Source organism: Leptopilina heterotoma, unplaced genomic scaffold, assembly GCF_015476425.1.
Source record: "Leptopilina heterotoma isolate Lh14 unplaced genomic scaffold, ASM1547642v1 Lhet_46, whole genome shotgun sequence".
Lineage (NCBI taxonomy): Eukaryota > Metazoa > Arthropoda > Insecta > Hymenoptera > Figitidae > Leptopilina > Leptopilina heterotoma.
This window is the reverse complement of record NW_025111092.1, coordinates 401,545-427,022: the sequence shown is the minus strand read 5'-3', so window position 1 is coordinate 427,022 and position 25,478 is coordinate 401,545. Positions and strand designations below refer to the sequence as shown.

At 24.8% G+C, this 25,478-nt stretch overlaps 1 protein-coding gene across 2 annotated transcripts in view; it reads left to right on the top strand.

Annotated features, from left to right (window-relative positions):
- Window positions 1-19,764, top strand: part of LOC122507285 (cyclin-T-like) — a 29,989-nt gene extending 10,225 nt beyond the window's left edge. For both annotated transcript variants that reach the window (XM_043619894.1, XM_043619895.1), the window contains 3 exons: window positions 1,989-3,206; window positions 4,603-6,525; window positions 15,947-19,764. In XM_043619894.1, the coding sequence (XP_043475829.1) occupies window positions 1,989-3,206; window positions 4,603-6,525; window positions 15,947-16,006 (3,201 nt within the window). In that variant the 3' untranslated portion in view covers window positions 16,007-19,764. The remainder of the gene's footprint in view (window positions 1-1,988; window positions 3,207-4,602; window positions 6,526-15,946) is intronic.
- Window positions 19,765-25,478: the final 5,714 nt, after the last annotated feature.

Here is a 25,478-nt window from a genome sequence, read left to right as displayed (position 1 = left end):
ACAAATACATATTTACAAATTTTTCATAAGTTTCTTCTCAATAATTCAATTATTTTCAGAAATAATAAAACTCATCGCAGAATTTCAATTATTTTTAATACAATTTTAATCAAATTCATTGAAAAATGTAACTATTCTAAAAAATTTTATTAAAATTTTTCAAAAGAATTCAATTATTTAAAAATTTGTTAATAAAATTCTTTAAAAGAATTCAATTTTCAGAAACATTCAATTATTCAATAAATAATTTACTTTTGTATTTAAATAATTGAATTCTCGTAGAATTTTCTAATAAAAATTGATTTGAAAATTAATTTTAGTTTAAATTTGAGATAATAATAGAATATGAAAATAATTTTTAAGAAGTTATCTAGAGAAACAATATTCTTATAATATAAAATAATGATTTTAACACTTGATCTTCTTTAATTATTATAAAACATGAAGAAAACGATCACTCCGACTCGAAGACTCGGAGTGATCGATTTCTTCATGTTTTATAACAATTTTTTTAAAGTTGATTAATTTCAAAAAGGTTTGAATTTAAAATTTTTGAAAATCTTAATTCCTATGGAAAAATAATAAAAATTAAATATTTAAAATATATTTAAAAAAGAAATTATTGTTTTCGAATAATTTTACAATTAAAGATATTCGTAAATAAATTTAACAGAATATTTTTTTCAATAAAATTTTTTCCTTTATTTTCTAAAAATTCTAAAACTTTATAAACATTTTTTTCCTTTATTTTTAAAAAACTTTGAATTTTATTATAGCAATTGAAATTAAGAAACAGAATTTATGCAAATTATTTCCTTATGATAATTGAGGAGTTTCTACAAAAACAATAAGGGGTTATATACAGTCACGATTTTCAAAAAATCGATTTGTAAGGGTCTTTAAACTCGCTTTTCTCAAAACTATGTTTTTTAAGTCGGTGAACACGATTTCTCAAAAACCGCTGAACCAATTTAGCTCTAATTTTCACACAAGCTCAACAACAACTTTTTGCTGTCCTTGATCGTAGTTTTTTTTAAATAAAATTAAAATTAAAATTAAAATTTTAATCAACATTTGAAGACGATTTTTTCTTTCATAAAAATGAACTTTTTCTTTAGCTGCCATTTTGTAAAAAAGTGATATTTTTTTAATTCCAACGATCAAAGACTACATTTTTTCATACACTAACAGAATCTATTTAACTTTTTGATCTTAGATGATTCTATCAATTGTTATCTTGTTCACCGCGGGACACTTTTTTCCGAGGATCTTTGGGAGATAAGCTACAGAGGCCAAAAAAAAAATAATATTTTTACAAATGAAATATTTTTTTTAAACTTTAAAAGATGTAAAATATTATAGGAAAACTTTCGCTTTAATAAATAAACATTCCTGTTTAAAAAAAAAATCCCGAAAAACTGTATTTTTCCGACCGCCTGACTATATAACCCCTTAAGAAACGGGAATATCTAATGTTTTTCTTCCCTGAAGAAAAAGATGAGTTTGTTAACAATATTGTTATTTCTTATAGAAAAAAATCACATAACAAACAAAATGGGTATTTTTTTTATTTGTTAATCATAATTTTTTTTAAATTTTCTAATTTTGTAATATTATTTTATTATTTAAATCATGAAAAAATACCTGCATATTTTCGATTTGTCAAACAATGTTTTTTAAAGAAAAAAAAACAACAAAAGCTTACACAGAAACTAACTTCAAACTGCGAAATAATATAGTTAACCTTCGGAGAACACATGGGGTCTTTTTGACCCCACGCTTTTTTACGAAAAGCTTTTTATCTTTTTTTAATATTTTTAATAAGGACTTTCAAGTATACAGACTTATTCTACAGAGTTTAAACTATAATTAAAAAAATTCTTTAGCTTGATTAGATGAGCAGTTTAAAATTGGTTGAGCTTTCAAAAATAGTCTAAAAAAGAGGTGTGTTCTCCGAGGGTTAATAATTATTGTTTGCCTTTTCATAGGAATTAGAGCCAAGGAAAATTCAATCCCCAGCAACGGATGGTCCCACATTTCCCTCGAATCGTTCTCATCATCCGCAAAAACACGACGACAAGAAGCCAACAATGCCAGGACGATCGTCAGTCGATTATCGCGAGTACCGCGAAAAGAAAGAACGCGAACGTCTCGAGAGGGAGAAAGCGGCAGCAAATGCCGCCGGCGGATCATCATCAACTGGTCAAAATGTCACCGACCCCAATAAACATCATTCACATCATCACAAACAACAAATACCGGGTTCAATAATGCCAAACAAGCAAGCTCCAACGCCAAATCAAAAATCGGCACTCCATCACAATCATCATCACAGGCCTGACATGAAACTAAATCCATCACTGTCACAAAGGCACACGAGTAGCACATCGCAAACAAGAGATCCAAATCGCGATCCAAACAGACAACGCGTTGCAACTCGTGAATTTAACAGCGGAACAAGTGGCACACTATATCATCACAACATCTCCCAAAACGAAACAAATCTAATAGCCTCACAGCCAGATCTTGCGGCAAGACTCGAGTCAGGCTTACCACAAGAATCAGCGTCACACTCGAATCCTCAGGACAAGTTGAGCAATAATAATCACAATGTACATAGAGTAAGCTCACATGACAAGAGGTACGATCCACGACACAATAAATTACCGGAACACAGAAAAGACGAGCAGAAAGTCGCATCATATCCTGAATATCGTGACATGTCGCGCGTCGATCGTCAAAGGAAGCCCGATTCACTTGAGCAGAGAAGTGAGGAGGTGAGGAAGCTCATTGAAAAACCACTTCCGCCACCAAAAACAAGGCAGGAATTAACGAAGGACGATTATATTGCGCATATGCTGAAACAATCGCATCATTCCAAACATAATCAGTCTGATAAATTGCTGCAGGGTAATTCGGGACAAAATTTAACGATTCCAATCACGCCGCAAATGCAACAACAACAACAACAACAGCAGCAACAGAAAACAATGCCAAAACCAATGGGACATCAACATTCAATGTCCGGAATGCAGCAGTTTATCAAGAATGGAAGTTCGTCACAATCGTCGAGTTCAATGAGCAATGTTGAGGATCCTAAAGCTGAGAAGAGGCCACGACATGACGAGAAGACGATGATTGAACAACAGAATGTGGCTAACGTTAAACCAAAGTCGCTGTTTAGTCCTGAGAAGATTCAAAGAGATGTGAGTTATATTTTTATATTTTTTTAGAAATTAAGTTTTATTTTCTATTCGATTTTTTGGACTACCTCCTTAATTATTTTTGTATTTTTATTTCAATTAAGATATAAGTGGAAGTTCGTTAATCATGATTTCGACCTGAAATGAAAAACCAGGTCAATGTACATTTCTCATGGAATTTTTCTTTTTATTCATAAAATCAAGGGAATTTTTCATAAATTCTGAAATTTCAAATGAAAGAACCTTTTTTTGAAAGAAAACGAAAATTTAAAATATAATTTAAGTTTCCAAAAAAAAATGATTGACTAAGATAGAAAGTTAAAAAGTTAATTAAACAAATTTAGAAATTTTATTATTTGTGTTTTTTTAATACAAGACGCAATATTTTTTTATAATAAAATTTTAATTTGGAGAATTAGATCAATTTCGTTCGTTTAAAATTTAAGAACTGCTAATTTCTTTAAATTTAAACATTTTTTTAAAGATTTTATTTTTTTTTTAAATAATCAGTAACGTCGTTGTTTATTTGTTTGTTTATTTGTTTATTTATTTATTTATTTATATACAGTTATTCTAGTTGACGTATATATTTTTTTAATTTTAATGGCAATTATTTCTCCTCAACAACAGTCAATTTATTTATTATTTTCATGGAATTAAATTATCCATTTACGTAAGCAAATTAAAAAATAATAATTTTCTTATATTAACAAAATTGACATGGGATATTGTATTTTTAATTGTTAATATGACTAAAAGATGTGAATAAAAATGATTTAATTGATTTGTGAGAGTAATATTAAATTTTTTTCATACAATTTAATCTAAAATATTTCTTGAGTTTTTATATAATTTTTATAGCATTTCGAAACTTTTCTCCCATAACGAAACAAATTTTCCATAAAATTGTATTCTTCGAAACATTTTTTCTATTTTTTTCTCTCATTTATAATTATTTTTTTTCTAAATATTTCGATATTCCGTTTTTATTGTATTGTTATATTTTTAAACTATCGTAAATTTCGATCCTCACACAAGTGTCTTTTAAATTTTAAAACTTTCGATTTTGTAGAGAAAAAATATTTATTTGACGATTTTGATTCTTTAGAATCTTTGGAATAAAAATAATTTATAAATATTTAAATAAATATTCATTTAAATTTCTTTTATTTTTTTACAATTAAAAATTTAATGTTAATTTATCAATTTCGTTCTTGGACCAAAATATTTGTAATAGAATTGATACTATTATTAAAAATATAGTTAAATAAAAATGAAATAAATAATAAATAAAATGTATTGTGATTAGTGTTTAGTGAATTGATTAGTGAATCAATATTTTTGTAAAGTTGTAATTTTTTAATGAATTGTTTGAAATTATTATCTTGGCTTTTTTCAGGCACCTCGCGACTCACATCAACGTTCCAAGTCGCGACAAAAAACACCACCGGCAGCAAAAATTGCGAAACAACAATCTGCTGCTCTCGATTTACCGGCAACACTTATATCGCCATTTTCAAGTCCACCTGGTTTACAGCAACAACCACAACAACAACAACAACAGCAACACGATTCACTAAAACGACCACAGTTAGAAATTGCAAATTCCTCACATAAACGACATCGTGGCATGAATGAATTCGATCAAACAACATCCGCTCAAGATGCATTATCATCTGTATTAAATGCAACAAATAATATACCCGGACTTCTTCAACCAATCAACGAACTACCATCAAGAAGTTCATTCATGAACGATACAAAAATGCCCGAATTATTAAGACCCTTCGAACCCGAATCAACACTAACTCATCGTGCCTCACTTGGTCCATTAACAAACGGCATTGAAAGTCGCTTGTCAAGGCAAGAATTTTCCGAGGCACAAGAATTCCCTAAAGCTCAAGAATTTAAAGTTAATCAAGATTTTAAACCAATTATCGATCAAGTGAATTTTAAAGCAACTCAAGATTATAAACTAAATCAAGAATTGAAAGTTACCCAAGATTTTAAATCCGCACAAGATTATAAGCAACTTCAGGATTTCAAATCAGTTCCAGATTTTAAAATTAATCAAGAGTACAAGCATGAAGTGCCCAAGGTTCATGATTTTCCAAAGAATATTTTCGATTTTAAAGATGGAATGGAATTCCCCCGCGCTACAGTTCAATTACAGAGGCTCACCGATTATCCAAAAGTAAAAGTCGAACAACCAAAAACAATACCCGAATGTTCCAAGAATCAATCCGATTTTGTGAAACAAGAACTACAAGAATTTCTCGTCACACAAGATCCAATTGTATTTCCAAAACAAGAACCACAAGAATTCATCGAGCCGATTGTTGAAAGTAAGAAAAAAATTAAAGCTGAACCATTGGAGGAATTCTCGCGTACAAAATCAGCACAGAGTATCAGTGCATTACTACAGGAACCCTTAGCGCCAATGCCTTCGCTTCTTCAACAATTTAATCAACCCCCACAACATCAACAACAAATACAAGAATATCCGCCAATACTATCGGCAATTTTACCGTCCGAACAATCAATTCAACACGAAACACAACAACAACAACCACAACAACAACAACAGCATCAACAACCACCGCCACTAGTGTCAACAGTCGATATGGGCGCACTTTCCGGCTCAACAATTGATTCAACACTCTCAACTCTATCGACAACTTCCACAGTTCCAATAATGCCAGTTGTTGTCGAGGAGAAAAAATCCGAACATCATAAAAGTGAAAAGAAAAAGAAGGAGAAGAAACACAAACACAAAGACAAGGAGAAGAGTAAAGAGAAGCATAAACACAAGCACAAGGACAAGGACAAGGAGAAGCATCGCGACAAGGATAGGAAAAAAGCCGAGGGCGATAATATGACCGCCGAACCAATAAAAATAACAATACCCAAGGATAAAATTAATTTAACCAGCGAATCATTGGGTAGTGTTGATAAATTGAAATCGCCACCTGGTAAAATAAAGATTAAAATTGCCAAAGAAAGAATCAAGGTGACACAATCGATACAACAACAACCACCACAACCGGCGACAATTCAACCTTTGAAAATTAAAATTCGTACCGACGCTATTTCTCGAGGTGAGCATGATACCAGAAAAAGGGAACGCAGCGACGGTCACGAGAATTTACAAAGTGGACCACCGAATAAAAAACAGCAGCAGTTACTACTACAACAACAGCAGCAGCAGCAACAACAACAGTCTGTTAATCCCGTTCTCGTTCAACAACAACAGCAGCAGCAGCAGCAACGTTCCAATGAGAGACAGAATGGAAGGCACTATAACTCCGGCAGTAATAATAAGGTACGTGGAATCGGCAGAGGCGGCCGACTCTTTCCACCGCGGCTGCCCTACGTAAATCAACAATTCCATGATGGTTTCTATCAACGTTTTGAAAATATTCACGGTCCCCGTAATCCACTCCATCGTCCAACAAATCCCCGTGATCCATTTTTCTTTTCCAATTATCCACCGCCACCACACATGTTCAATAACCCAGCTGGATATATGTACGATCCTGCGATTTATTATCAACAATATCAACAACAACAGCAGCAACAACAACAACAGCAGAGATTCAATTTGTATCCAGCTGGTAATGTTATTGTCACTCCTGACGTTACAATTGACACGAGTATACCGCCACCGATTTTACCATCAAATTTGAGAAATTTGAATAATAAATCTGATAACAGTGTTGGTAGTACTCGTAATGTCGATAGTCAACCTCCTTTACCTGATGGTCCTCCACCTGGTTCGTCTCCTCCGCCACCGCCTCCACCTCCACCTGAGTAGAAGTGAAAGGAGTTTTTTTTCTCCTTTTTTTATTAGCATTTTGTTTTTTTTTTTCTCTCATTTTTATTTTTCAAGTAGTTGATGATTTTATCTAGTAGTTGAAGATTTATCTAGTAGTTGAAGATTTATCTAATAGTTGAAGATTTATCTAGTAGTTGATGATTTAGATGATTTATTAAGTAGTTGTTTTATCGAGAGTAGATGAACATCTTTACAGTGTAGAGGAATTTCGTGAAACTCGAGAGAGAGAAAAAAATTTAATTTCGTGGAGAAAGAAATTTTTTTGTCTTGTAATAATAATTTTTTGAATAATTCAAAATTATTCGTTTGTAAAATGAAAGAGACAAAGGAAAGAAATTTGTTTGTCTTGTAACAATAATTTTTCGAATAATTCAAAATTATTTGATTACAAAATATATATTATTTTTGTATATTATAATTATTCCCTTGTATTCACGACAAGTGAACAAGACAAGTGTAATAAATAAATATATAATTATATAATATTCTTAGAATTGTATAGTAATGTATTATAATTATAATAGATTACTATATTTATATTCGTTTACATTATAATTGTAATATATTTTAAATTATTTATTTTTAATATAAATAATATGATTTATATATAAATTATATGAAATTAAGATTTAGAAAGAAATATAGTTAAAATATATTTTTAGATAAAATATATAAAAATTTATATAAAACAAATAGAAAAATAGTAGAAAAAACTAAATTTCGTAGAGAAAGTTTTTTTTTCTTTAAAGCAATTTTTATTCCTGTAAATATAAATTAAATGTTGAATAGGATAAATTATTCATTGCAATATTTTCAAATTTATACATAGATAATTCTTGATCTATTTGTGTTTATATTATATAAATAGTTTTTTAAAATATTACATATAATATATTTTTACCTTCGTTAACTTTTGTTTTCAAGAAAAGATTTTTATGCCAATTCAATTCATTGAATAAATTATTTTTTTTACTAAATACTTGGTACAAAAAAGACAAAAATTAATAAATTGATTTAGATTCTCTAGTTGATAATAAATATCTTAATTTCGTAATAAATAATAATTTATGATTAATAATGATTATAAATACAAAAGTAAAAAGTAAAGAATTAATTTCGGTTTTTTTATCTGAAATAAATATTTGTTTTAGAATAATAGTCTTTTATACAAAAAAACAACAGATCGTAATTTAGATTTTTTAATTGAACATTAATATTATATTTGTTCAAAAATTGTTTTCTGTGCAAAAGAAGACAAAAAATCTGTTAATTTCGAGTTTTTTTAATTAAAACTAATTTTAACTAATTTTAATTAATATTAGTTGTTTAAAAATTGTTTTTCGTAAAGAAAAGGACAAAAAATTTGTTTATTTTGATTGTTTAATTGAAAATTAATATTATTTGTTTAACAGTTGTTTTTTGTTTTAAAAATTTTTTAAAAATAAGTTAATTTCCATTTTTTAATCAAAAATTAATATTATTCTTTAACAATTTTTTTTGTGTAAAAGAAGACAAAAAAATCAGTTAATTTCGATTTTTTAATTAAAAATTGATATTATTCGTTTAAAAATTGTTTTTTGTATTAAAAAAAAAAATCAGTTAATTTCAATTTTTTAATTCAAAATTAATATTAATATTTTTCTTTTTAATTCATTTTTTGTGTGGAATAAAATTGTACAAAAAAAAATTAATTGAAATTTTTGAAAAATTTTCATTAAATATTTGTTATAATCAAGTCTTTAACGTCCAAGAGATTTTAATAAGACAGACGAAAACATTCAGACAAAGATGAAAATCTTTTGTTTGAATGTCTTCGTTTAAAAAAGTAAATAAATTTTAAATAAAATAATAAACTGAATTATCAATTATATTATTAATAATTGTGTTTTAAAAATTATATTTAAAAAAAAATCACTCAATAATTAAAAATTACTTACTTAAGAACTAAAAGTAATTTATATAAAAATTCAAAATTGATTATATAACATTTGAAAATAAATTATAAAGAATTTTAAAATAAAATTATAAAATTTGAAAAATTAAATAAAGTTTATAAAAAAGTACATTTTATAAAAAAATCGTTTAAACATTGATATTCGTGAAATATCAATAAAAATGTTTATTATACAAAATGAAATGTGTATTATAGTTTAGGGAAATGAATTGTAAATATTTCTTTCTCCTCGAAAATTTAATTTTTATTATTGCATTTATAAATTAGAGCACGAATTCCACTTCTCTTTTCTTTAGCTTTTACTATTTTTTATGTCTATTTAATTAAAAATTTTTTTATTAGTATATAGTTGTACGACAGTGTGACAACAGATATTTCTGTAAATTGTGAAGATTTTAAGGAATTTAAAACTTTTTTTATTTAAAACTCTATACCTGCTGGAGAAGAATTTATTTTAAACGAAAATTGACGAAAAAAATTTACAGTAACTTCAAATTTAATTCAATTACAGTTTATTTTTTACTATTATTTACTCAAGTTTTATTCAATAAATTATATTACTGAAGTTCACAACGTTTATGATCAGAGTTATAAGAAAAAATATTTTTATAGGCAAATTTGAGTAATTTTTCGCTTGGAAATTTTTTTTTACACATTTTACTTGGCAATTATTTAAAAAAAAAATTTGTAAACAGAAAAATTTTATTGTCTTCTGTGTAAAATATTTGTTTTCCATTAATCGTTGATTATAAATGTGAACTCAACCGAAGTAATAAATTGAAGTTATTTATTTAAATTTAATTAAATGTATTGAACCAATTTAATTAAATATTTTAATAAGTTTAATTTAATTTTATGCAATTACATTTTTAATTACGAATTATTAACTTCATTGCACACTTTTCTAAAAGTTTTGCAATACAAACATTTCAAATATTTTTATTTTTATTTTTTTTTCTCTTTTCTTTACAATAAAGAAAATAAAGTTTAAAATTTTTATTTTCGTTTGTCAACGTTTTAAATTGTCCGTAAATAATAGAATTTTATTAATTATACAATTGTTTTTTCTGCAAAAATTGAATTGTCTAGTCATTAGTTAACTATAGTAATAAAAACTAAACTTTCTAACTTAAAATCTCAACAATTTACAGTATTAATTTTTGACAGAAATTGTCTTCTGACAATTGTAAATATTAAAATTGTCGTATAAATAATCATAAATTTTTAATTTTTCTTTTATATTATACAATTTTCGAAAATTTTAAATTCTTTCTTTTTATATTGTTTTTAACATTTTTTTCGTAGAAATTTGTTTTCAAGAACTAAATTAATTTTAGTTTTTCAAAAACTGAATATTGCAATAAATTATTAAACTTTGTAAATTTAATTCAATTACAATTGAAAATGATTTCAAAGGATTTTTATTTTCATGATGAATGTGTGAAAATTGTATATACAAAGAATTTTTGTTGAATTTTCAATTTTAAAAAATGAATTTTTGCTTTCTCATAGAGAAAGTATTTTTTTTTTTATTTAATAGTTTCAAATTAACAAAGTATTTGCTTGATTTGTGAATAAAAAAGTGTGATGCATTATGATTTTGTAATTAACCGAAAAATATTCCCAGGAAAGCTTCGTTTGGAAAAAAATTCTATTTTTTGGGAAACGAAGTATTCTTGAAATATTGCTTGAAAAATTAACTTTTTATTTTTAACGCTTTTTTCATATTCTAATTCTAGGCATTTAAAAAAATCATTTTTCATTCTAATTTTTCGAAATTCGCTGCAGCAAATGCTTTGTTATTAGATATGTACAATTTTTTTTTTATAGAGAAAGTTAATTTCAGAAAAAATAGAATTTTTATAAAAATAATTAATTATTGTAATAATTTAATTACAAAAAGGTAGTTTATACTAATAATAATGAAGTAAAATTTTTCCTCTTCCATCTTTTTCTCAATTTTTTTAATTTCTCTTGTTATAAATTGGTAGAATTTTGTAATTAGCATGATACCGTTTTTTTTAAATTTTAGTATAATAATACTTTATTCTAATGACTATTTTTCTCGAAGAGTATGAGACGATTTACAAGAAAAATAACGACGAAAAAAATTCTGGATCTCTTTTTAGAAATACATGACAAAAAAAAAGAAAAACAAAAAAAATGAACAAAACTGAAAAACTTTTTGAAAAAAAAGGAAAATAGTATTTTCTATTCTCAGCTGTAAACTTTATTTATACGTAAAAGAATGGAAAGGAAATATTAAATTTTTCCTTTCGGGAATTTATTTCCAATAAAATGGAAACATTTTTTTTTTAGCTTATCTGTAGATTTTCAATTGTTAGTTATTTTCTATTTTATCATAAGTAGTGAATTTTTAACTGTTCTTTTATCAAATTAGAACATTGTGACCAATATTATAAATAAGAATTTACAAATAGAAAAAGAAACAAAAAAAAAGAAATGATTAGCAAAGAAAAAAAAGAAAAAAAAAGTCTGAATCGTTATGATTTTGTTTTCAAAGAGGGAGAATAATTATTTTTTTACACATATAGATATTAATGTTGTAAATATTATTTTAGGTAAACAAAAGTTTTTTTTTACGAGGCAATATAATAATAATTTAAGATATACAAATAGATTTATTTTTCCAAATAGTCAATTTTTCTCTTTTATTATTGTCTCGTGGAAATTGAAATTGTCAAAAATAATGAATGACATTTTTTTTCCTGAGAGAAAATTTTGTATATATTATAATATATAACATTTTATTTCGCGAATATTTATTTGAAAAAGTTTTAAAAAGTTTTAGTCTTTTGAAGACAATATGCAAACATTAATCTTCTAATAATGCAACAAATATTACTCAGGAATAAATAGAGACAGCGTATATTAAAATTAATATGACGTGTAATTGATAATTAATAATTAATATAATTAATAATATATATATATATATAGTTATGTGCATAATAAGCAAGAGTGAGTTTATATGTGGTGTTACAGTGTTTTGCCATTATGCAAAAAAAGAAAAAATAATAATTAAATGTATATATATAATTAGGAAAAAAAGAATTTTCTCATCGTCATCGTCAATATTGTTATAAAGTATCACAACCTTGTCGAACATGTTCATTAACACTTTGTTTATTAATTTTACGGTTAAATTTACACGTCATCTATATAGGTAATTTTATGACATTATTCACTATTTTTTTTTTTGCAAATATTTGCGTTATTCTTTCTCTCAAATTTTAATTCTGTTCTCTTTTTTTTCGTATTTAATCGAAATATTTTGCCAGTTGTACTTATTTAAATTCTTGCGAAAAAAAATAGAAAGTTCTCTATAACCGACGCTGTTAAAATTTTTTTATATTTCCAATATAACTTTTGGAAATATTCACGAATTTAAAACCCACAAGTTTGATAAACGAAAAATATTTTTAATTATATTACTCAAAGATAACGCAACAATATTGCCAAAAAAATATATAAAAAAGAAGTTTTTTATTCGTTTTAACAAAAATTGTTGTTTCTAAAAAGTAATATTCGAATACATTAAACAAATTTTTTTCATTAAACCTTGTGGACTTCAAATTCGTAAATTTTTTTTACGAATTTTTAGAGAAATTTTCCGTTTTTAAAAAGTTTTTTTATTTTCGAAGACAGAAATTTAATGTTTTTTATAAAATGGACTTTTCTTTCTTTATTTTAAACAGATTTTCACAGCACCGGATAATTATTTATAGAAATAATTTTCTGTTTCTATTAATGATATATTTAATATATTGAGAGAGATAATATTTATTCTATAAAAATGGAGCAAAGTTCGCAGAAAGTTTAATGTTTATTTTGTTAATTAATTTTATTATCATTATTGTTAAATTTAAAAAAATATTTGAAAACAAATCTTAAGGAAAATGTGAAAATTTGGATTTATTTTCAAATATTGTAAATTGTATATTTAGTGTGAAGAAAAGAGAATTATTGATAGTTATTAGTTTATTTTTTTTTTATAATTTATTTTGATTTTTAAAAAATGATGACTGAAACATTCCAGTGATTTTTTTTTATTTCCGCGAGCTTCTTTGCTCTTGACAGTGTTTTTTTAAGCGATAAATAATGACAAGGTAATTGCTAAGGTAAAGAAACCGGAGCTGCGGGAATTTGATTTTTTTTCCTCAAAAAAAAAAAAACAAAAAAACAAAAAAAAAATATAACAAAAAAAGAATTTTTTTATCGAGATTGAAAAGTGTGTTGATTTATTATTATTGTATAACGATTGAATGTTTTTTTCGAAAGCTTACAGCTAATTTTTTAAGCAACATTGAAGAAGAAAAGGACTCGCACGAAATTGTAAAACGCGTATGTTGCTTCGATTTTCTGTATCTAATTGTATTTTTTATCTGTCGCTTTATCGGTTCCTGTTTTTTCTTTTTGTAAAAAAAAATTTAGAAAATAATTTTTTATTAGGAAAAATTCCTATTTTTTCGACTTCTAATTACGGGTAAATCCAAACATGATAATCAGTTTAAGAATTCTTTCAGAAATGATTTTTTCCACTGAGAAACTAGTCGAATATGAAAAAGAAAATTATACACGAGAAAAATTCATTTTTAAGTAAAAAAAAAAGTTTTTAAAAACATGTTTCAAAAACATAATTTTAAAAAAATGATTTAAAAAAAAATTTATTTCGAATAAATAAATCTTGTGAAGGAAAAAAATATCAAAAAGAAAGCAGGAATCGTGAGCGACATAATAATCGAATTCAAAGGAAAATAAACGTTCTATGGAAACGAATATACCTTAGTAATTATTTTGTCTTTTCTTATTATAAATCATTTTCGCACATATTGTCGCCGCTTTTTTATTATTGTATACTAACATCGTTCAGAGATCCTTGCGAAAATCCATCAATTGTCATACAGCAAAATAAATTGTCCACTTACAAAACAAAAAACAAAAAAAAAAAAAATATAAAAATGGGTTCGTAGGTGAAGGATTTAGTTGTAGAATCAATCACGCATGTTTGCATGAATTTCTTTCCATTTTTTACATGCTTGTAGAAATTAGATGAAACACATTTCACTATTCGCATGCTTTACTTTTATTGTTTGCTAGAATTAATTTATAAGTTTCTTCTCATGCACCACATTATCATTATCATTCATTTTTCTCCATTGTCATAAATATTAAACCCTTTTCAGGAAAAAGCATTTTTTTTCTCAATTAAAATAAATAGTGAATAAAATTTTAAAACAAAGTTTTATCAAAATAAAAGAAAAATTAAATTTTTAAAATATTAGATGCAGGTATTTTGGTAATTTTTTAGTGAAAAGTAAAAAATGTGTTATTAATTAAAAAATTTGTAACAGGAAAAAATTTGTTCTTTCGAAAATTTAATTGAAAAAATTTTAATTTTAAAGGTTTATTTATTTTACCGAAATAGTAATTGGAAAAATGGTTCATTTTAAACTGAAATAGTTATTGGAAAAATCTATTAATTTTTAATATATAATTTTCTGGAAAATTAATTGAAAAGGTTTTTTAATTTTTTATATTTTATTTGCTGGAAAATTAATTGATAAAGTTTTTTAGTTTTTAATAATTAATTTACTGAAAAAGTAATTTTAAAAGAAATTTTTAATATTTAATTTACCGAAAAAGTAATTGAAAAAAATATTTTCTACTGAAAAGTAATTCAAAAAAAATTTTTTGACTAACTATTTAATTTTTTGCAAAAGTAGTTAGAAACATTTTTTAATTTTTAAAGTTTAATTTATTGAAAAAGTAAAGACAAAAATTTTTAATATTTATTTTACTGACAAATTATTTAAAGAAAAAATTGTTGAAAGAAAATTGTAAATTGTATAAAAGTGAATTTTATTTTTATTTCTTTATTTATAAAATATAGACGAGCAATGACCATTTTTTATTGTTTTATAATTTATTACAATTTTATTACAAATTTTTCAACTAGAAATTATTTAAAAAAATAAAAAAAATATTAGAAATGCTCAATTTCAAATTTAAAATGTTTAAAATTTTTATATTATTTTAACAATTTCTTTTAAAGTTGTAATTTTTTATCGATTTTTTATTTGCTTGTTTATTTATTTATTTACGAGTAATGAGTATAAAAAATGTTTTCCAATACTATGAAAAAATATAGAAATTAACGATTGAAATTATCGCAGAAAAAGTTATTTATAATTTATGAATTGAATTTTGTACATAGTTGAATTAATTCTCTCTTTGGTGTTTGTGCTCCTTATCCCTCTCTCACCTTTCAAAGTGAAAGATACGGCAGGTGTCGCTCTAGGAAAAATTTATTTCGTATTTACGTTATCACGTAGTCTGTGAAGAAAATTCTTATCTTCTATAAATTATTTCTATTTAACGACTGATAATTTATGCATCAAAACAGTTTTTATCGAATCCTCACTATTAATTTGAATTTTGTGATTATGTTTCAACTTTTATTTCGTTTTCTATTAGTGTTTTTAAACGTTCCATATGTTTGATAATTGTGGTTGTATTTTTGAAACATTTGTGGTGATTTCGTTCAAATTTTTTTTCGAAACATTCCATTTTTTTATTGAATTGAAATTAATTTTGATCTTTTTACCATTTTAGTCATTTTTTGTATTTTTTAAATTGTTTTTTTTTTGTTTTGAATTTCGTACTCTGATGGTAATTTTTCCACACTTCCGGTTTTTGAAAACGTTTACAATTTTAAATAATTAAAACATTTTTTTTTTAGAGGGAATTTGTGTTTAGATCTCATTTTTTAATTTTGTTTTTTATTAAAGCTGATTGTGTTGTTAATTTTTATTAATTTGGAATAATTTTTGTTTTCTTTATAAACGGAAATTTTTTTAATCTTTTATACAATTAAATTTGTTTTTTCTTACGAAGTATTAAATTATTAAATTATGTTTGTTTTTTTTGCAGGAGAAGCACTCGTCGAGTCATCACAAGAGTTCACATAAGTTATCACAACAGTCGTCGTAGTGGAAATCCTAGATAGGTTAATAGAAAAAAAATTATCAATTCAATTCTCAGAGTAGAGAATGAATTGAAAAAGAAAAAAATATATATACACACACATTGTACAAAGAAAACTCGCCGTTAACTTATGCCCGAGACAAAAGCAAAAAAAGGTATGTCGTAATTAAGACACGGTTTTTGTCTCTTAGAAAATATTTCCTTCCCTTTTCTCTCACAAGCTCCGACTTTTGAAACATTGCGTGACTAACGTAGAGAACAAAAAATGACAACAATATCAATCGGAATTTTTTCCCTTATTTAAAAATTCACATCTTCTTTTGTTTAATTAAACAAAAAAAGAAAATTCAAAAAATATTATTGTCATTTTTTTTGTTGTAATTATGCTATCTCTCTTTTTTAATGATTCTGTTTCTCACTTTTTTTCCAAGTTACTTGGAACTGAATCTAAAGAAGTAAGACAGTGAAAAGAAATCGGCGAATATACGTTAAATCTAATTGTTAACGTAACTTAAATTAAGCGTTGTATTCTCTCGGATAGATTGTAAATCCATGAGAAAAAAATAAATAGAAAAAAAAACGAAAAAAAAAATATGTTGGATGCGAGAAAAAGGGTGTAACATAAAACTCAGGTCGTAGATATAATTATTGTACGCGATGAGGGAAATTCTCTCCGATTCTTTGTACAATTTTCCAACGTCTCCTTCTCTCTTTTTTTTGCGAATTCTGCCAATTTTTTTCTATTTTTTAACTTTTAGAGAGCATACAACTGTACTTTTTTTAAAGGCCAAGTATGTATCAATAGATTAGAAAACAAATGAAGAAAACATCAAATTTGCAAATTTGTGCAATTTTGAAATAAATCTTCAAAATCTGGCATTTTTCTGTTCAATCTCAAATTGATAAAGAAAAAATATCAAAGAAAAAGAAGAAATTAATACTTGAAATTTAATATTTAAATACATGTATCTTATTCAGCAGCAAAAAAAAAGAAAATATATGTATTTTCCAAAAATAAAAATAAAAATGTGCTTGAACGGAAAATTAACTGGGTTTTCTACAAACTGGACTCGTTTTTTTCTCTCGAATACCAATTGATTAAAAATAAAGAAATAAAATTTTTCTTTTCTTGGCAAAGAGAAAAATTCGAGTCTTTCTTTGTTTTTCAAGACTGACTAGAATTATTATACGTTTATAATTGCAGAATGTGCGCCGAAATTCTCTTTTTTTCCATATTGAGATAAAGGAGAAAGAGAGAGAAAGAGAAAGAGAGAAAGAAAGAAAAATTTCTTTTTCTTTCAAAATGCATTTATTGTGAAAAAAATTTCTTTTTTTTTTAAACATACGGTGTGTTAAAATTTCAAGAATCGTATAATAGAGAGAATTTCACTCGAGATTTTTCCTCGTCGAACACAAAAGTACGAGCGTTTTCTTTCGTAGAAACGAAAATAGGGCAAAATGAGAAAAAAAGAAATAAAAAAAAATGTAATAAGAATAATTCGGAAAGGGGAATGTTAATTTAAGTTCCCTTATCCGAGAGATATTTATTAATCGACGTTTCACTTTGTAAAATAGTCCCTCCCTTATTATTATTCTTATTATTATTATTATTATTATTAATATTATTATTAATATTATTATTATTTTTAATATTAATTATTAATATTATTATTTCTATTGTTAGTACTATTATTATTAATATTAATATAATTATTAATATTTTTAATATTATTATTAATGATAATATTATTATTCTAATTGCAGGTCGTCATTGTTCCGCGATCAGTCGAATTATACTATCGCTAATTTAGTATAATAACGATAATATCAATGAAAACATTATTCTCAGACTGTAAATAAAATTATTTTGTATGCCAAAATAAACCAAATGGATGACTACGACACGATGTGACACGTACACGTGAGGATTAAACGAGAAATACATAGAAAAAATATTGTAATTATTAATTAAATTAATTAATTATTATTATTATTATTATTATTATAATTATTATTATTATTATTATTATTATTAATTGTGTAGACACGCGCGCATTATACACTCGTGTTTAAATTAACACTTTCAGAACTTGAACCGATTTTAGAGAATCCACGAGGACGAAAGAGAGAGAGAGAGAGAGAGAGAGAGAGAGAGAGAGAGAGAGAGAGAGAGAAAGAAAGAAAGAAAGAAAGAAAGAAAGAAAGAAAGAAAGAGCGAGAGAAGAGAGAGATTCTTGAAATTTTAAATATCATGACTCTAATATTTTATATGCACATTTAAATATTGACAGAACATTTTATTTTTTTTAAAATCGTTGTTTTTTTTAAATTAAAAAAAACACTGTTGTTAAATTCTCTGCTATGTGTAAAAAAATGTCTTATTTCTCGATAAGAAATATCACGTGAAACATTGTTTTTCAATGAAAATTTTCATTTCGAATTGTCAAACGATATTTTGAAAAAGAAACAATTTTGCCTCAAATATGCAAAAGAAAAAGAAATTTAGAAAACTTTCCTAGAATTAAAAAATTAGGATTTTAAAAATCTATCGTAGATTGTTTACATTTTTGAAATGAGAATTTTCATTGAAATCTATTTGTAATTAGTTGTACTTATTGTAAAATTGATTTGGAAGATCCTTAGCCATTTGAATGATACTTCTCTAATTTTTCTTTTATGCTTGGCAAACATATTTTAAAATTGTGGCAAAAGAAAAAATGAAAGACTAAATGTTTCTATATGTTTTTTGTGGAATGTATATTGAAAAAAGAAAATAATGTAGTAAATAGGAATCACGATTTGTTTTATAAATCGATTTTGGTGCAATGGTTGTGAAAACTTGAATTCTTTGTGTGCGTCTGAGATTTAGAAATTAAATAAAGAACCAAAAAAAGAAAAAAGAAATGAAAACAACAAAAAAAAAACAATCTAATTATTGTGTATTTTTAATAATTTTTATTCTCTTTTTTTTAAATTACGGCTAAGAATCTTTTCAAACAAAAAAAAAACAAAATATATTGCTCATAGTGAAGCAGAATTAAAAATTTTCGTAAATATATAAATAAATATATTTAAAAAGAGAGGCCAATGTTTTGATAAAGATTAAAACGAAATGATGTGACATTTTTTTTAGACTTTATCAAAAAAAAAAAATGAAAATTTTTAGTTATAGATTATTGGCCACTATCTGCAGCTATTTTATTAGTTTTTCATGTAATTAAAAATCCTCATTAAGTTATTATCATTGTTAGTCGATGAAAAAATAAAAAAAAGTGTATTTAAAATATATTTACGAACGTAACGTAATAATTGTACGTTAAAAAAAACAAGAAAGAAAAAGAAAGAAATATAAAAATTGTTTGGTGATTTTATTTTTTCAATTCTCATTTTTATCAGAAATATTGTTTTGTAAAAAAAAATTGTGTAAAATCTGTGGAAAAGAGAATTGAAAAAATAAAAGTTTGTTTTTTAAACTTAAGTCGCTATACGTTTAGACAGTTCTTTTTTGTTCTTCTTTAACATTATATCGTTTCATTGTCACGAAACCTAAGTATTTTTTTTGACATGAGAAGATCGTCATTTCTTACACACATATATACACGCCTCGTTGGATTTTCATCAAACGACTCAAGAATTATATAAAAAATAATAAACAAAAAAAAAACTTGAAAGTTTTTTCGTTCTCTCATGTTACTAACGTCTATTTGTGCCGTTATGTACCTGTAAATATCAATAAAACGACGATATACTCAAGCGAAAAAAAATTGTCTCTTTACTGTGTATTCAACAACAACAACAATAACAACAACAAAGTTACACATTTATTAAGGGAAACTTTTTCAAAAATATTTGAATTTGTTAATATAAATGTTGCTAAAAAAAACAATATTTTGTTTTTTTTTGCATTATATTTTCCGCGTGAGAAAAAAGAATTTTGTAATTGTAATATTTAGCAAACAATTTTTTAATTTAACACGACTATTGTTTAAATAATCAATTTATTATATAAATTGTTCGATACGTATAAATTGTAAAATGAAGTTAAATTATTATCTATTTGTATATATTATTTTTATAAAAATTGTAATAATAAAATTATTTTGCACATTATTTTTACAACCAAAATATTAATATTGTGTTTACTTTTGTTTATATATTTTTGTACTCTTGATATTTTAATTTTGTTATTTTATTTTTTCTCTTTTTTAGTAACAAAAAAATGGAGGGAAATTTTGAATTTAAATCTATAGTCGATATTTGCATTTTCGATAGGCGCATCGCTTCCGGTTGTTAGTTTGAGGTTATGATTTTATGAATCAATGTTTTCATATAGACTTTAAGCGGCGTGAAGTTGGCACAACAACTAGAGAAAATTAATATTTAATTAATTGAATTCGTTTGGTAATCGTATGGTAGAGTATGGTAGTCAGTTTTTTTTGTTTGGTAGCGAAAATTGAAAGATTTATTTAAGTTTTAAGTTTGGCGTGCTAATTTCACGATAGCACTGCAAATACAATTTTTTGTAAAATAAAAACTGGTAGTCGTTTGGTAGTGATTGGTAACTACTTCCTGACTTTTGGTAATACAAACTGCAGAAAATATAACATTAAAAAAAATTAACAAAATATAATACACAGAGTAACGTGCTACCCGTGCTACACAATACTGCGCATGCGCACAACGGTCGGCCATGTTTATCAACAGGGAAATTCAAACTATATAAGTATGTCTTTTAGTACGACGACAAAATTATTTAATTTAATCAAAATAATAATAATAATACCTTCTACTTAATAAATAAATGTTACTTAATTATTAACTTAATTTTTAAATAAACAAAGAATTTTTAAATAAATAATTTACTTCCCTGCGCGTTTGCTTAAGAATTGTTGTGCATCAAAAATTCTTTTTTCCCTCTAATTCTAAACTTATGCTTATGATTGGTAGTAAAAATTCAACGATTGTTAATAAACAATTCATAAATAAATAAACAATTTTTTCAAAAAAAAATTATTTTCCTGAGTGCTAGCTTAAAAATTGTTGTGCATCAAAAATTCTTTTTTCCCTCTAATTCTAAACTTATGCTGATGATTGGTAGTAAAAATTGAACGATTGTTAATAAACAATTCATAAATAAATGAACAATTTTTACAAAAAAAAAAATTTATTTCCTGCGTGCTAGCTTAAAAATTGTTGTGCATCAAAAATTCTTTTTTCCCTCTAATTCTTAGCTTATGCTTATGATTGGTATTGAATATTAAACGATTGTTAATAACCAATTCATAAATAAATAAACAATTTTTACAAAAAAAAAAATTTATTTCCTGCGTGCTAGCTTAAAAATTGTTGTGCATCAAAAATTCTTTTTTCCCTCTAATTCTTAGCTTACGCTTATGATTGGTAGTAAAAGTTCAACGATTGTTAATAAACAATTCATAAATAAATAAACAATTTTTTCAAAAAAAAATTATTTTCCTGAGTGCTAGCTTAAAAATTGTTGTGCATCAAAAATTCTTTTTTCCCTCTAATTCTAAACTTATGCTGATGATTGGTATTGAAAATTGAACGATTGTTAATAAACAATTCATAAATAAATAAACAATTTTTACAAAAAAAAAAATTTATTTCCTGCGTGCTAGCTTAAAAATTGTTGTGCATCAAAAATTCTTTTTTCCCTCTAATTATTAGCTTATGCTTATGATTGGTATTGAATATTAAACGATTGTTAATAAACAATTCATTAATAAATAAACAATTTTTACAAAAAAAAAAAATTTATTTCCTGCGTGCTAGCTTAAAAATTGTTGTGCATCAAAAATTCTTTTTTCCCTCTAATTCTAAACTTATGCTTATGATTGGTAGTAAAAGTTCAACGATTGTTAATAAACAATTAATAAATAAATAAACAATTTTTACAAAAAAAAAAATTATTTTCCTGAGTGCTAGCTTAAAAATTGTTGTGCATCAAAAATTCTTTTTTCCCTCTAATTCTAAACTCATGCTGATGATTGGTAGTAAAAATTCAACGATTGTTAATAAACAATTAATAAATAAATAAACAATTTTTACAAAAAAAAAAATTTATTTCCTGCCTGCTAGCTTAAAAATTGTTGTGCATGAGAAATTCTTTTTTTCCTCTAATTCTTAGCTTATGCTTATGATTGGTATTGAATATTAAACGATTGTTAATAAACAATTCATAAATAAATAAACAATTTTTACAAAAAAAAAAATTATTTTCCTGAGTGCTAGCTTAAAAATTGTTGAGCATGAGAAATTCTTTTTTCCCTCTAATTCTTAGCTTATGCTTATGATTGGTATTGAATATTAAACGATTGTTAATAAACAATTCATTAATAAATAAACAATTTTTACAAAAAAAAAAAATTTATTTCCTGCGTGCCAGCTTAAAAATTGTTGTGCATCAAAAATTCTTTTTTCCCTCTAATTCTAAACTTATGCTTATGATTGGTAGTAAAAATTCAACGATTGTTAATAAACAATTCATAAATAAATAAACAATTTTTACAAAAAAAAAAATTTATTTCCTGCCTGCTAGCTTAAAAATTGTTGTGCATGAGAAATTCTTTTTTCCCTCTAATTCTTAGCTTATGCTTATGATTGGTATTGAATATTAAACGATTGTTAATAAACAATTCATAAATAAATAAACAGTTTTTACAAAAAAAAAAATTTATTTCCTGCGTGCTAGCTTAAAAATTGTTGTGCATCAAAAATTCTTTTTTCCCTCTAATTCCAAACTTATGCTTATGATTGGTAGTAAAAGTTCAACGATTGTTAATAAACAATTAATAAATAAATAAACAATTTTTACAAAAAAAAAAATTATTTTCCTGAGTGCTAGCTTAAAAATTGTTGTGCATCAAAAATTCTTTTTTCCCTCTAATTCTAAACTCATGCTGATGATTGGTAGTAAAAATTCAACGATTGTTAATAAACAATTCATAAATAAATAAACAATTTTTACAAAAAAAAAATTTATTTCCTGCCTGCTAGCTTAAAAATTGTTGTGCATGAGAAATTCTTTTTTCCCTCTAATTCTTAGCTTATGCTTATGATTGGTATTGAATATTAAACGATTGTTAATAAACAATTCATAAATAAATAAACAGTTTTTACAAAAAAAAAAATTTATTTCCTGCGTGCTAGCTTAAAAATTGTTGTGCATCAAAAATTCTTTTTTCCCTCTAATTCTAAACTTATGCTTATGATTGGTAGTAAAAGTTCAACGATTGTTAATAAACAATTAATAAATAAATAAACAATTTTTACAAAAAAAAAAATTATTTTCCTGAGTGCTAGCTTAAAAATTGTTGTGCATCAAAAATTCTTTTTTCCCTCTAATTCTAAACTCATGCTGATGATTGGTAGTAAAAATTCAACGATTGTTAATAAACAATTCATAAATAAATAAACAATTTTTACAAAAAAAAAAATTTATTTCCTGCCTGCTAGCTTAAAAATTGTTGTGCATGAGAAATTCTTTTTTCCCTCTAATTCTTAGCTTATGCTTATGATTGGTATTGAATATTAAACGATTGTTAATAAACAATTCATAAATAAATAAACAGTTTTTACAAAAAAAAAATTTATTTCCTGCGTGCTAGCTTAAAAATTGTTGTGCATCAAAAATTCTTTTTTCCCTCTAATTCCAAACTTATGCTTATGATTGGTAGTAAAAGTTCAACGATTGTTAATAAACAATTAATAAATAAATAAACAATTTTTACAAAAAAAAAAATTATTTTCCTGAGTGCTAGCTTAAAAATTGTTGTGCATCAAAAATTCTTTTTTCCCTCTAATTCTAAACTCATGCTGATGATTGGTAGTAAAAATTCAACGATTGTTAATAAACAATTAATAAATAAATAAACAATTTTTACAAAAAAAAAAATTTATTTCCTGCCTGCTAGCTTAAAAATTGTTGTGCATGAGAAATTCTTTTTTTCCTCTAATTCTTAGCTTATGCTTATGATTGGTATTGAATATTAAACGATTGTTAATAAACAATTCATAAATAAATAAACAATTTTTACAAAAAAAAAAATTATTTTCCTGAGTGCTAGCTTAAAAATTGTTGAGCATGAGAAATTCTTTTTTCCCTCTAATTCTTAGCTTATGCTTATGATTGGTATTGAATATTAAACGATTGTTAATAAACAATTCATTAATAAATAAACAATTTTTACAAAAAAAAAAAATTTATTTCCTGCGTGCCAGCTTAAAAATTGTTGTGCATCAAAAATTCTTTTTTCCCTCTAATTCTAAACTTATGCTTATGATTGGTAGTAAAAATTCAACGATTGTTAATAAACAATTCATAAATAAATAAACAATTTTTACAAAAAAAAAAATTTATTTCCTGCCTGCTAGCTTAAAAATTGTTGTGCATGAGAAATTCTTTTTTCCCTCTAATTCTTAGCTTATGCTTATGATTGGTATTGAATATTAAACGATTGTTAATAAACAATTCATAAATAAATAAACAGTTTTTACAAAAAAAAAAATTTATTTCCTGCGTGCTAGCTTAAAAATTGTTGTGCATCAAAAATTCTTTTTTCCCTCTAATTCCAAACTTATGCTTATGATTGGTAGTAAAAGTTCAACGATTGTTAATAAACAATTAATAAATAAATAAACAATTTTTACAAAAAAAAAAATTATTTTCCTGAGTGCTAGCTTAAAAATTGTTGTGCATCAAAAATTCTTTTTTCCCTCTAATTCTAAACTCATGCTGATGATTGGTAGTAAAAATTCAACGATTGTTAATAAACAATTCATAAATAAATAAACAATTTTTACAAAAAAAAAAATTTATTTCCTGCCTGCTAGCTTAAAAATTGTTGTGCATGAGAAATTCTTTTTTCCCTCTAATTCTTAGCTTATGCTTATGATTGGTATTGAATATTAAACGATTGTTAATAAACAATTCATAAATAAATAAACAGTTTTTACAAAAAAAAAAATTTATTTCCTGCGTGCTAGCTTAAAAATTGTTGTGCATCAAAAATTCTTTTTTCCCTCTAATTCTAAACTTATGCTTATGATTGGTAGTAAAAGTTCAACGATTGTTAATAAACAATTAATAAATAAATAAACAATTTTTACAAAAAAAAAAATTATTTTCCTGAGTGCTAGCTTAAAAATTGTTGTGCATCAAAAATTCTTTTTTCCCTCTAATTCTAAACTCATGCTGATGATTGGTAGTAAAAATTCAACGATTGTTAATAAACAATTCATAAATAAATAAACAATTTTTACAAAAAAAAAAATTTATTTCCTGCCTGCTAGCTTAAAAATTGTTGTGCATGAGAAATTCTTTTTTCCCTCTAATTCTTAGCTTATGCTTATGATTGGTATTGAATATTAAACGATTGTTAATAAACAATTCATAAATAAATAAACAGTTTTTACAAAAAAAAAATTTATTTCCTGCGTGCTAGCTTAAAAATTGTTG